Genomic DNA, 14,678 nt, shown 5'->3' with positions numbered 1-14,678 from the left:
AACATCTGTTAAACACTTGTATGTGACCAATAAAATTGTATTTGATTTGAAATGGGAGCCTCTTCAATGTCCGTATCTGGCCACCAGGGGGAGCTGTTGCTATTGCCCATATTGTGAATCACCGGTCTGAGAATACAGTAGTTTGACTGGCTCCGATCCAGATGGTGTATTATGTTCTGCAATATTGTTGCTACTGCTGTTTTTGACTTGAATATAGATATTGTTGAATATGGTATAGTTTATGGTCGAGAAATTAACATTAAATTATCTTGCAACAGCTCTGGTGGACATTCCTGCAGTCAGCACGCCAATTGCACACTCCCTCAAAACTTGAGACATCTGTGGCATTGTGTTGTGCGAACAAACTGCACATTTTAGAGTGGCCTTTTATTGTCCCCAGCACAAGGTGCACCTGTGTAATGAGCATGCTGTTTAATCAGCTTCTTGATATGCCACACCTGTCAAGTGGATGGATTATCTTGGCCAAGGACAAATGCTCACTAACACGATGTAAACAAATATGTGCACAACATTTGAGAGAAATATGCTTTTTTTGTGCATATTCAACAATTCTTGTATCTTTTATTTTTTAGCTCATGTTTAATTAATACAGTGAAAATAAACTTAACAAAAACAAAAACATTAACATGTTGCATTTATATTTTTGTTCAGTATAAATTCAACGACACACATGTTTGTGTCATAACAGAACAGGGGTGCAATATCTTTCCGGTGAAGGCCACAAAGCAGATACTGTATGGTACAAACAGGTCAACATGACCCACAGCATGGTCAAGCAGATACTGTATGGTACAAAGAGGTCAACATGACCCACAGCATGGTCAAGCAGATACTACATGGTACAAACAGGTCAACATGACCCACAGCACGGTCAAGCAGATACTACATGGTACAAACAGGTCAACATGACCCACAGCACGGTCAAGCAGATACTACATGGTACAAACAGGTCAACATGACCCACAGCACGGTCAAGCAGATACTACATGGTACAAACAGGTCAACATGACCCACAGCATGGTCAAGCAGATACTACATGGTACAAACAGGTCAACATGACCCACAGCGTGGTCAAGCAGATACTACATGGTACAAACAGGTCAACATGACCCACAGCACGGTCAAGCAGATACTACATGGTACAAACAGGTCAACATGACCCACAGCACGGTCAAGCAGATACTACATGGTACAAACAGGTCAACATGACCCACAGCGTGGTCAAGCAGATACTACATGGTACAAACAGGTCAACATGACCCACAGCATGGTCAAGCAGATACTGTATGGTACAAACAGGTCAACATGACCCACAGCATGGTCAAGCAGATACTACATGGTACAAACAGGTCAACCTAGGTAGGTGATCAAATACTTATGTCATGCAATAAAATGCAAATTAATTACTTAAAAATCATACAATGTGATTTTCTGGATTTTTGTTTTAGATTCCGTCTCTCACAGTAAGAATTCCGTCTCTCACAGACCTGTTTTTCTTTAAGAAGCCCTCCTGTTCTCCACTCATTACCTGTATTAACTGCACCTGTTTGAACTCGTTACCTGTATAACAGACACCTGTACACACACTCAATCAAACAGACTCCAACCTCTCCACAATGGCCAAGACCAGAGAGCTGTGTAAGGACATCAGGGATAAAATTGTAGACCTGCACAAGGCTGGGATGGGCTACAGGACAATAAGCAAGCAGCTTGGTGAGAAGGCAACAACTGTAGGTGCAATTATTAGAAAATGGAAGAAGTTCAAGATGACCAAGCCAGCCCAGGACCTTCACATCCAGCTTCTTCACCTGCTGGATTATCTGAGACCAGCCACCCAGACAGCTGAAACGGAGGAGTATTTATGTCTGTAATGAAGCCCTTTTGTGGGGAAAAACTCATTTTGATTGGCTGCCCAGTGACTCTTATTCTGAAAGATTCCAAAACTCGTGACATGGAAGTGCTTAGTTATTCCAGAGCTATTAGAGAATGAGGAGATGAGAATCTCAGCTGGATATAAATGTGGTGGTGGTGTAAAGTACTTTAAAATAATACTTAAGTCATTTTTTTGGGTATCTGTATTGTACTTTACTATTTATATTTTTGACAACTTGCATTTTTACTCCCCTTCATTCCTAAAGAAAATCGTGTACTTTTTACTCTGTACATTTTCCCTGACACCCAATTACATTTTGAATGCTTAGCAGTTCAGGAAAATTGTCCAATTTATGCACTTATCAAGAGAAAGTCCCTGGTCATCCCTTCTGCCTCTGATCTGGCAGACTCACTAAACACAAATGCATATTTTGTAAATGAGTGTTGGAGTGTGCCCCTGGCTATCCATTCGTTTAAAAAAAACAAGAAAATGGTGCTGTCTGCGTTGCTTAATATAAGGTCCTGAAATGATTTATACTTTTACTTTTGTTACTTAAGTATATTTAAAAACCAAATACTTTTAGACTTTAACTCAAGTAGTATTTTACTGGGTGACTTTCACTTCTACTTTTCTATTCAAGGTATTTTAACTTTTACTGAAGTATGACAACTGGGTACCTTTTTCGACCTCTGCCAATATGAATGTCCACCAACGTGTTCACGTTGTCATGCTGCGTCACGTGGTTGTAAAAACGAATCGGCACGCAATTCCTTCTTAAAAGTCAGGGTCGAGACACCTGCCTATTTTCCTCAATAGTACGTAATGTCATGGATTTTTAAAGCTATACGATATTACAGCGAACAAGTTAATTATCTCACACCCCGATATTTTTTTTTTGAATGTTGTACTTCTTGTTCACGTAATTCATGCTAATGTTGGGTTTTTGAGCTGGAGCCCAATGGACTCTCATTCACTTCCAGACGGAGTGAGTGCGTTGTCCAATAATCCCCCAGAATGCACCACGCGGCCCATTGACGAAGCATGGGCAACGTACACAATGGTCGTTAACACGATTACACGGGAGTTTCTCATCTCCATTAAGGTATCTCTGGTTATTCTTGCCCTCTTCATAACGGTATCAATACCAAAGATGGCGGACGCCATTCTTCTTTCATTGAAGCAAGAATGGGACAATTTTTGGAATATTGCTGGTCAGTAAAGCATTAGGTATCGGGGTTGTTCAAACGATGTAGTTACCTAGTCGTAAGGGTTGCATAACTTAGTTACTGTTATGTACCTGCTCTTCAGAATGCTACTTTTTTAGTTGGGTAGCTAGCTGATCAATAGCTCCTGCTAACTAATTTGAATCTATGATCAAACATAGACGATACAGGAATAAAATTACAATTGTTTTCTGTATGGTAAGAACAGGCAGGGGACTCTACATATAATTAATGAGCTGTTGTACCTAATGTTCCTGTTATGTTATTTAGTTAGCTAGCTAGCTTCCAAAATTCCAAATTGTAACCTTCAAAATAAAAGTCCTGATTGTGGAAACCTTTTCAATTTAAATGCTATTAAAGATCACTAATGTTGTTCTATTATATTGTTCTATTAAGTAAACATGAAATAGTGACGGTAAAATATATAACATTTAAACATTTCATGGACTTGACAGAAATAGAATGTCACTACATATTTGACCGTACAAATGACGTTTGTCCCCATTAGGACGGGATTAGTTTTACTGGGGGAGATCGGGTAAAGTAATTATGCGCACGAGCACAAAACTCAACTAACCTACTTTTAGTCCCGTGCGAATCTGCCATATGTCCAGTAATTTTCACATGGAGAGAGAATAATAATTCTAACCCGGAAAAACCTCCAGTTCTTTTTTTTGGCAAACTCCAAGATCCTCTGATAGTACTTATCCTGAGCGAATCGACATCACTGTGTTTTGAAGGGTATTACAGCGTTTAACAGGTGCTGCTTGCAGTTTGGGTAAGAACATGGGAACAAGGCTGTGCAGTGCTAGCTATGTACATAGCATACGGATAAGTTATATTTTTTTGTCATATATAAACTTTTCTAGTGCCTATTTCTCTTTTTAAAAGATTAAACGCATGACATTGTGCCAATGAATTGATAAATGGCAAAATACAACAGTTTTAAATAGATGTCTGCATACAGTTCACGATTCTTATTGATATTATTTAGATTTTCTCCGATCTTTAAGCAAGTCAATATTATATTAGGCTCTCCATAGACAAGTTGAAATATCTGCACGCCTACAACAGCCTCCAGGCTTCCATCATAACGGTCAATTTTTGAATGAGGAAAAATACAAATAAATTACAGGGGGCAGTTTGGTAAAAACGGATCCCGTCCGACTTGTCCTTTACACCATGTCTGCCTATTTTTACACAGGTGACCTCACAAAGAGATTCCAGTGTTCTGGTGACAGGAAGAAGATCTGGTGTTCTGAGATAAGGCTCACCCTGGAATGTCTTGGCCAGAGAGACGGGCAGAACAGCACCTCCGGAAGCTTCCTGTGTGGTGCAGCGGTCTAAGACACAGCGTCTCAGTGCTAGAGGTCGTCACTACAGACACCCTGGTTCTATTCCAGGCTGTATCACAACCGGCCGTGATTGGGACTCCCATAGGGTGGTGCACAATTGGCCCAGCGTCGTCCGGGTTTGACCGGTGTAGTCCGTCATTATAAATAAGAATTTGTTCTTAACTGACTTGCCTGGTTAAATCAAGGTTAAATAAAAAATAAAGCTCCCAGTGTGAAGGGAGATATAGGAGACCCGTGAAAACACAGGAGAGAGACACCTCACATTAGTCACAGCTCCGTTCAATAACCAGTTGTTATAGATTTTTTTTAAACCAAGAAACATTCTAACTCTGCTGAGACAAAATGAGTTCAGAGAGGGAAACGTTGATGGATGAAATCGAAAAGAGTTTATGGAATTTAACTGAGGACAATTTACGCGACCTGTGTGAAAGTTGTGGAATGGATGGCTCTGAAATTAAAGGTATGAATCATCGCTTATTAAGGCGTAAAGTCATGGAGGAAATGTGGGACAATACGGAGTCAATGAAATCAGAGGAGCAGGGAATGTCTTGGTTAGTCCGACTGAAAGACGACATCAGGAGGATACAGGAGGATGGTAGCAGTGCACTCATGAGTCCCAGCCAATCCGATGATGTAGACTGTGACGAAGAATGGAACGAAGAGGGAGGAGCTAGGTTGCCTAGTAACAGACTGGAGGCGAAATCTGATCTAGAGAGGCACACACCAGAGCAGAGGGAGAGTGATGTGACTACTTCCCAGTCAGAAAGTGATTTTCTCAAACCACACTTGTGCACTACATGCGGTAAGGGATTCCATCAGGCCGGCTGTCTTAAGAGACACCTGAGAACTCATACTGGGGAGAAACCGTTCGTCTGCCCTCGTTGTGGGAGGGCTTGGAGTGATTCTGGAAACTTAAAGAGACACATGAGAAAAACTCACCCAGGAAAGGAGATGGTTAAGATGCTCGACACACAGAGGAGTGACCCTACAGGAAGTAGGGAGGAAATTAATGTGGATTCAATTAAATCGGAGGAGCAGGGAACGTCTCGGTCACTCCAGCTGAAAGAGGAAGATGCTTGTGGTGCCCCTGTGAGTCTCAGCCAGGCTCATGCTGATGATGTAGACCGCAACGTTGAGGACAGGGATTGGTTGCCTAGCATCGGACTGAAGGCGGAGCCCATGAGTCCCAGCCAATCCGACGATGACGCTGCAGACCGCAAAGAAGAATGGAACGAAGCGGGAGGCGCTACGTTGCCTAGCAACGGACTGGAGGCAGAGCCCATGAGTCCCAGCCAATCCGACGATGACGCTGCAGACCGCAAAGAAGATTGGAACGAAGCGGGAGGCGCTACGTTGCCTAGCAACGGACTGGAGGCGGAGTCAGCTCCAGAGAGCCACAGTTGCGTGAGTAATTTCCACTCATTATGTATTTTGTTTCTCAACACTCTTTCCTTGATTCCCCAACCTCCTTTTTATAAATGCATTGGGAGGAGAATCACTGAGGCTCCACCTCTTGGACTTTGTCCTCCAATGCATTGGGAGGAGAATAACCGAAGCTCCACCTCTTGGACTTTGTCCTCCAATGCATTGGGAGGAGAATAACTGAGGCTCCACCTCTTGGACTTTGTCCTCCAATGCATTGGGAGGAGAATAACCGAGGCTCCACCTCTTGGACTTTGTCCTCCAATGCATTGGGAGGAGAATAACCGAGGCTCCACCTCTTGGACTTTGTCCTCCAATGCATTGGGAGGAGAATCACTGAGGTTCCACCTCTTGGACTTTGTCCTCCAATGCATTGGGAGGAGAATCACTGAGGCTCCACCTCTTGGACTTTGTCCTCCAATGCATTGGGAGGAGAATCACTGAGGCTCCACCTCTTGGACTTTGTCCTCCAATGCATTGGGAGGAGAATCACTGAGGCTCCACCTCTTGGACTTTGTCCTCCAATGCATTGGGAGGAGAATAACCGAGGCTCCACCTCTTGGACTTTGTCCTCCAATGCATTGGGAGGAGAATAACCGAGGCTCCACCTCTTGGACTTTGTCCTCCAATGCATTGGGAGGAGAATAACCGAGGCTCCACCTCTTGGACTTTGTCCTTCAATGCATTGGGAGGAGAATCACTGAGGCTCCACCTCTTGGACTTTGTCCTCCAATGCATTTTGAGGAGGAGGCAGAGTTATCGAGGAAAGACTCTTGAGACTTCAAAATTCCTTGACAGGTAGGAGAGCGTTTCCCACACTAAGGGTTTTTCTGGATCAAAAATGGGCTTAGGGTCTGGCATGGGGGCGTGGCAATGGGTGCGGCATGGGGGTGTGTCGATGGGCGGGGTCGGCCCATTAGCTCAGTTGAATTTTGGACAGCATTTTAGAGGTCCCCATCTTGGCGGTGTACAGAATTCTTAGCATTTTTAAGCCAATTTTCTGCAACTCTACAAATTTCTTCATGGAGCTGAGAGAGATTTTTAACACATTTTTAAAGCAACATTTTTTTTTGCGTTTCTACGTATTCTGCCATGGACCTGAGAGAAGATTTTGCAGGTTGAAGCTAATTTCCTTGAACTATATACATTTTGCCATGGTTAATGCTGTGTTATTCTGCTCAAACAAACAAAAATCTAAATCAATTCTGCTAAATGAATTGTTTTTGGCATTGTTTATTCTCCCTGACTGTCTAGTGTTTATTTTGATTGTTAGTTCTCAGATGACATTATTGATACATGTATCGGTCTGTTATCTTTTCTACTTTCTATCTGGTTTCAGTCCTTTACCCTGAAACTGTTTTTCCAGGATTTCAATGGCAGAAAAATCCCTGCACCCTGATTTTTGATTTCATCTCTATTTTTCTGATTTCCAGGACAAGCCTCTCTGGCCCTCCTCCACCCTCCCAGAGTCCCCGGGGCGTGCCTCTCCCGGTAGCGCCTTATTGTGTGGTCTGAAGAGGGTGTCTGTGCGGCTTGTCGACTGCAGGAAGACACCGGGGCAGAGTGGCCTTAAAATACACAAGGCAACACAGACAGGAGAGAAATCCCACAGCTCGTCTAATGCTGAACAACACAAAACCCTCTCAGGAAACAGGCCTAGATCCCATATCTGTGATCACTGTGGGAAGAATTTTACCACAGCAACCAATCTGAAAAGACACTTACTGTATCTGTCTGGAGAGAAACCATACATGTGCTCTGAATGCGGAAAGAGATTCACACAGGCCGGCAGTCTTAAGACACACCAGAGAACTCATACGGGGGAGAAACCGTACATCTGCACTCGTTGTGGGAAGGCTTGGAGTGATTATGGAAACTTAAAGAGACACATGAGAAGGCATACTGTTAAACAACACACAGTGAAACCTCACCACTGCTCGGATTGTGGGAAACAATTCATTGTAAAATCAAGCCTAAAACATCACCGGCTAGTTTTTCACACAGATCACCCTCACCGTTGTGGTCAATGTAAGAAGAGTTTCATAACTGCAGAAAGACTGGAATCACACATGAAAACACAACACCCGCCAAGTGATCCTCTGAAGAACCCACATGTGTGCTCTGAATGTGGAAAGGGATTCCATCAAGCCGGCTGTCTTAAGAGACACCTGAGAACTCATACTGGGGAGAAACCGTTCGTCTGCCCTCGTTGTGGGAGGGCTTGGAGTGATTCTGGAAACTTAAAGAGACACATGAGAAAAACTCACCCAGGAGAAGAAATGGTTGTTAAGATGCTCGACACTCAGAGGAGTGACCCTACAGGAAGTAGGGAGGAAATGAATGTGGATTCAATTAAATCGGAGGAGCAGGGAACGTCTCGGTCACTCCAGCTGAAAGAGGACATCAGAAGGATACTGGTGGATGCTAGCGGTGCACCAATGAATCCCAACCAAGCCGATGATTATTCTGAAGACTGTGACGAGGGAGGAACTAGGTTGTCTAGCAACAGACTGGAGGCGAAATCTGATCTAGAGAGTCACACACCAGAGCAGAGGGAGAGTGATGTGACTACTTCCCAGTCAGAAAGTGTTTTTCTCAAACCACACTTGTGCACTAAATGCGGTAAGGGATTCAAAAAGGCTGGCTGTCTTAAGAGACACCTGAGAACTCATACTGGGGAGAAACCGTTCGTCTGCCCTCGTTGTGGGAAGGCTTGGAGTGATTCTGGAAACTTAAAGAGACACATGAGAAAAACTCACCCAGGAGAAGAAATGGTTGTTAAGAGGCTTGACACTCAGAGGAGTGACCCTACAGGAAGTAGGGAGGAAATTAATGTGGATTCAATTAAATCGGAGGAGCAGGGAATGTCTCGGTCACTCCAGCTGAAAGAGGAGGATGTTTGTGGTGCCCCTGTGAGTCTCAGCCAGGCTCATGCTGATGATGTAGACTGCAACGTTGAGGACAGCGATTGGTTGCCTAGCATCGGACTGAAGGCGGAGCCCATGAGTCCCAGCCAATCCGATGATGACGTTGCAGACCGCAAAGAAGAATGGAACGAAGCGGGAGGTGCCCTTCATTGTGAGAAGGCTTGGAGTGATTAAAGAGACACATGAAAAGAGCTCACCCACCACCCAATCAGCATGTCCCTTATCCCTACCCACCACACAATCAGCATGTCCCTTACCCCTACCCACCACACAATCAGCATGTCCCTTATCCCTACCCACCACCCAATCGGCATGTCCCTTATCCCTACCCACCACACAATCAGCATGTCCCTTATCCCTACCCACAATCAGCATGTCCCTTATCCCTACCCACCACACAATCAGCATGTCCCTTATCCCTACCCACAATCAGCATGTCCCTTATCCCTACCCACCACACAATCAGCATGTCCCTTATCCCACCACACAATCAGCATGTCCCTTATCCCACCACACAATCAGCATGTCCCTTATCCCTACCCACAATCAGCATGTCCCTTATCCCTACCCACCACCCAATCAGCATGTCCCTTATCCCTACCCACCACACAATCAGCATGTCCCTTATCCCTACCCACAATCGGCATGTCCCTTATCCCTACCCACCACACAATCAGCATGTCCCTTATCCCTACCCACAATCAGCATGTCCCTTATCCCTACCCACCACACAATCTGCATGTCCCTTATCCCTACCCACCACACAATCGGCATGTCCCTTATCCCTACCCACCACACAATCAGCATGTCCCTTATCCCTACCCACAATCGGCATGTCCCTTACCCCTACCCACATCAGACACCATTGTAACCTGGTTTACACCTGTCCAATCCCTTATAGATGTGTTTACTACTTCAAGGAAACAAGATGTGAAGGATGTGTTTTTTTAAAGGTGGGTATATTTGATGTTGTAATTGTTTTTAATGGAGACAGGTTAGAAGTAGAGGGGGAGACAGATGAGCAGGGAAGACAGTGAAGAGTAGATGCAGGGATTGAACCCTGGTCTCCAGTGGGGAGGCTGAGGCATACATAGAGCATCCAGCTGTGTTACCACAAGACTACAGGCTATGTACAGAAGGAAGCATTTCTAAAGTATTGGAACACGGCCCTAGACTCAGCCTGTCCCAAATACCACCTTATGTCCTATATAGTGCACTACTTTTGACCCCGGGCCAATGGGGTGCCATTTGGAATTCAGGACGTCCCAAACCCCTACCTACCACGTGCCCTTGCCCGGCCCTCACTAGGGCTGTGGCGGTCATGACATTTTGTCAGCAGGTGATTGTCAAGCAAATAACTGCCAAGTAAATAACTGCCGGTCTCATGGCAATTGACTGTTTAATTATCATAAACATGTTTAGAATCTCCTGGCTTCCACGCTTAACCTACAAGGCTCTGATGCAGACGTTTGGGCTCCCTAGTGGCGCAGCGGTCTAAGGCACTGCATCTCAGTGCTACAGGCGTCACTACAGACCCTGGTTCGATTCCAGGCTGTATCACAACTGGCTTTGATTGGGAGTCGCATTGGGCGACGCACAATTGGCCCAGCGTAGTCCGGGTTAGGGTTTGGCCGGGATAGGCCGTCATTGTAAATAAGAATTTGTTCTTAACTGACTTGCCTAGTGAAAATAAAAAAATACATTTAAAATAAGTATAAACATTTAATTTAATATATCACAATTGAACACAGCTTAATAAAATAGAAAGGATATTTTCCCCAAATGATTTCAAAGGAAATTAACACTTTTCTGTGTTGAGCGGTTAACAAAGAAACTGGTTCTCCCATATGCTTCGTTCAGAGTTATTAATTCGACTTTCGTTGTGATACGAACGTTGAGATATGTTCTTATTCTTAACATATTATAAGGCTGCATGATGGGACTCTGATGATTTGAAAAAAGTCGCATGCTGAACACACTTCATCAGTCTCTCATTCACAATTTGACAAGCACTTGACAATATTCTCACCAGGCCTCGAATTTCCCGGTGGCATCCCCCTTGTGTGGCTGTAAGGCCCCATAAAAAAATCTGTGCCTTTTATGGCCAATGTGAGTGTTATAATAATTATAATTACTCTCACTCATATGGCTCCTTCAGATGTAGCCAATGCCCGTCACGTGATCGGGTCCATGTCACAGTCATTTCAGCTAAGAAGTAGGCTAAAAGTGAATGAAGACAGACACATCGGGGGCGTCACTGCGCGCGTCCAATTCCGAGGCGCATATTGAAAATGTTACAACTGTCCACATTTTACTTTTCGTCAACCAATCAGATGAGTCGGTCTAACCAACAGCAACAGCACTAGCTTATGCCAATGTACTATCCCCCACATAGTGCAAAAGTTGATCTATGCTATTGGTTAACTGTTCTTCTGTGCAAGGAATAAATATGCCAAACATACTCTAGGACAGCTTGTGGAATGCAATAGATCCCAAATGAATACAGCAACTCGCATCCAAACATATATATATTTTTTAAAGCAACGAGGCTGGTGCAACAGATCAGAACGTTTAGCTCAAAATGTTGATAAACTATTATACTATTTCTATGAGGCTAGTTCTTCATATTAGAACTGTATCGATGCGAACACGGGGGTTTCTTCATATTAGAACTGTATCGATGCGAACACGGGGGTTTCTTCATATTAGAACTGTATCAATGGACACGGGGGTTTCTTCATATTAGAACTGTATCAATGGACACGGGGGTTTCTTCATATTAGAACTGTATCAATGGACACGGGGGTTTCTTCATATTAGAACTGTATCAATGGACACGGGGGTTTCTTCATATTAGAACTGTATCAATGGACACGGGGGTTTCTTCATATTAGAACTGTATCGATGAACACGGTGGTTTGGCTATAAGTGCGAATGTTCCAAAATGCAATCAATTAGCAGGAAAACACTGTTCCCGAAGGTAAATACGATTGTGCATGTAATAGTTTATTATATATTATTATTATATATATTATATATATATGCATATTTATGGTGAAAATGATTTGCCCTAAGCTTGAAACTCTCGCACAGCTTATTAGGCTCTACACCGGTTATAAAGCTGTTTAATGTTTATTATTTTACTAGGCAAGTCAGTTCAGAACAAATTATTATTTTCAATGATGGCCTAGGGAACAGTGGGTTAACTGTCTGGTTCAGGGGCAGAATGACAGATTTTTACCTTGTCAGCTCGGGGATTAGATCTGGCAACCTTTCGGTTACTGGCCCAACGCTCTAACCACTAGGCTACCTGTGCTTCCTGTGCTTCATTTTAAGGAGTTATTTGGCCACTTTAGTTGTGATAAATACCTTATCAAGCCATATAGGCCTATGGGCTGGGCTACATACGGTGTGCGACTAGGATTTGAAAAAGTCGCAATAAAACGCATGAGTTATTCCTTGCCTTACTGCAGAAGCTGGGCATCATTCACAAGTGATAGGCTAATATTGTCACCCATCAGACTATTCTTAATTTAATGTTGTATTTACATATACTAAAGAATATGTGTGAAATTTAGTTTTGATTTTGAATGGAACATTATCATGCACCTGTATCGAAACAGGGGTATGGGGGAAAAAATGTGTCAACTATGCACTTAAATAACGAAATGGAGGATGTTTTTTCCTGTGGTTCATTTTCATGCCAGCCAGGTAGTCTATACTCCTATTGTAAAGAGAAGCAATGTGCTTAATATAATGAAAGTTTATAAATATAATAGGCCTAGCCTACAGAAAGCTGATGGGATCTTCCTCTTTCTAATAGAGGCCATCACTCTGTTTTCTCACGCAATTACATAGCCTATAGAAATGTTGAGCAACATGAGCTCAAGGACTCTGATGAAGTGTTCGATTACATTTACATTTATGTCAGAGTGATTTAAAGGGACAATACAGTGCTGAGTACCAGGCAGTTCGCAAGTTCTGTAGGCTACTTAAAGACAATCAGTAGCATCAGAAAAGCCTAATTACCGTGACTAAACAGTCACGTGGAATTTGACTGCCGTCGTGGCTTGTGATTGCCGGCCTGGCGGTAATAGCGTCACCTTGACAACCCCTCCATGTTGGCAGATCTAGATGACTGAGGTTACCAGAGACAAACGGCTGAATGTACAACTCTATACAGCTGACTTCCTGTCATTGGAGAAGGGCCCAATCCCAAATTGACATCTAGACCCTATGCACTTGTGGAGATGTAAGATAATCTAATTGGTTGTAAGCAATATGGTATGACTTCCGCCTATCATTGAGTGGTAGAGCTATTACCATATTGCTTACACCTGACCAAACCTCTCCGATCTCCACAAGTGCATATGGCGTAGGGTCTAGGACTAGGGTCTAGAGTCAGGGGCTAGGGTCAGGGGCTAGGGTCTAGGGTCTAGGACTAGGGTCTAAGGTCTAGGACTAGGGTCTAGGACTAGGGGCTAGGGTCTAGGATCTAGGTCTAGGGTCTAGGGGGAATTTAGGACTGGGCCCATTGGGTCCATGTGTCTTGATTTCTGGTTTTAAAAGACTTGTCAGCAGTCTTACCACCATGACTAGTTCATAATACATAAAAAAATGCCATGCTGTTGTATCCTGTATGTATAACTTGGGAATATAATTATATTTTGTCAATCTGTCTCAAACTGAAATACTGCTGCTCGGCTCCCTGTTCAAGTTGAGTTCTTGTATCAAGGGTTGATGTTAAGATACTTGTGTATGTGAACACCCCTTCAAATGAGTGGATTTGGCTATTTCAGCCACACCTGTTGCTGACAGGTGTATAAAATCGAGCACACATCCATGCAATCTCCATAGACAAACAATATCCATGGACAAACATTGGCAGTAAAATGGCCTTACTGAAGAGCTCAGTGACTTTCAACGTAGCATCGTCATAGGATTCCACCTTTCCAACAAGTCAGTTCATCAAATTTCTGCCCTGCTAGAGCTGCTCAGGTCAACTGTAAGTGCTGTTATTGTGAAGTGGAAACATCTCGGAGCAACGACGTCTCAGCCGCGAAGTGGTAGACCACACAAGCTCACAGAACGGGACCACCGAGTGCTGAAACGCACAGCGTGTACAAATCGTCTGAATTTGGTTGCAAAACTCACTACCGAGTACCAAACTGCCTCTGGAAGCAACATCAGCACAATAACTGTTCGTCGGGAGCTTTAGGAAATGGGTTTCAATGGCTGAGCAGCTGCACACAAGCCTACGATAAGTAATGGTCTGTGGCTGCTTTTCATGGTTCAGGCTCTTAAGTTCCAGTGAAGGGAAATCTTAACACGACAGCGTACAATGACATTCTAGATGATTCAACTTTGTGGCTACAGTTTGGGGAAAGCCCTTTCCTGTTTCAGAATGACAATGCTCCTGTGCACAAAGCGAGGTCCATTCAGAAATGGTTTGTCGAGATCGATGTGGAAGAACTTGACTTGCCTGCACAGAGCACTGACCTCACCCAGCCAGGCCTAATCGCAAGCCAGGCCTAATTACTAGCATCAGTGCCCGACCTCACTAATGCTCGTGGCTGAATTGAAGCAAGTCCCCGCAGCAATGTTCCAAAGCCGTCCCAGAAGAGTGGAGGCTGTTATAGCAGCAAAGGGGGGGGGGACCAACTGCATATTGATGCCCATCATTTTGGAATGAGATGTTTGACGAGCAGGTCACATAATTCTGGTCATGTAGTGTATGTTGTCCATTTCAAGGAATGTTGTCAATTTATTGCTGAACACCAACTAGAGTTAATAAAAATGGTGACAGCAATGTGTTGTTGGAGTAGATCTTTATGAGTAAGAAGGATTATGCATAATC

At 43.7% G+C, this 14,678-nt stretch overlaps 1 protein-coding gene across 1 annotated transcript; it reads left to right on the top strand.

The window, feature by feature from the left end:
- Positions 1 to 2,695: 2,695 nt before the first annotated feature.
- LOC139568384 (zinc finger protein 135-like) lies at positions 2,696 to 13,495 on the top strand. The gene is made up of 3 exons (XM_071390167.1): positions 2,696 to 3,105; positions 4,322 to 5,876; positions 7,328 to 13,495. Exons 2-3 carry the CDS (start codon positions 4,815 to 4,817, stop codon positions 8,993 to 8,995), a joined length of 2,730 nt encoding a protein of 909 aa, XP_071246268.1. The 5' UTR covers positions 2,696 to 3,105; positions 4,322 to 4,814; the 3' UTR covers positions 8,996 to 13,495.
- The last annotated feature ends 1,183 nt before the right edge of the window (positions 13,496 to 14,678 follow it).

The sequence above is a fragment of the Salvelinus alpinus genome, chromosome 2, assembly GCF_045679555.1.
Source record: "Salvelinus alpinus chromosome 2, SLU_Salpinus.1, whole genome shotgun sequence".
Lineage (NCBI taxonomy): Eukaryota > Metazoa > Chordata > Actinopteri > Salmoniformes > Salmonidae > Salvelinus > Salvelinus alpinus.
The sequence above is the reverse complement of the archived record's forward strand: the minus strand, read 5'-3'. Positions and strand labels throughout refer to the sequence as shown.

Excerpts from the sequence above, each read along its gene's own strand:
- LOC139568384 (XM_071390167.1), top strand. The coding sequence starts at position 4,815 with ATGAGTTCAGAGAGGGAAACGTTGATGGATGAAATCGAAAAGAGTTTA. Across the intron at positions 5,877-7,327 it reads CTCCAGAGAGCCACAGTTGC|GACAAGCCTCTCTGGCCCTC; the intron begins GTGAGTAATTTC and ends TCTGATTTCCAG.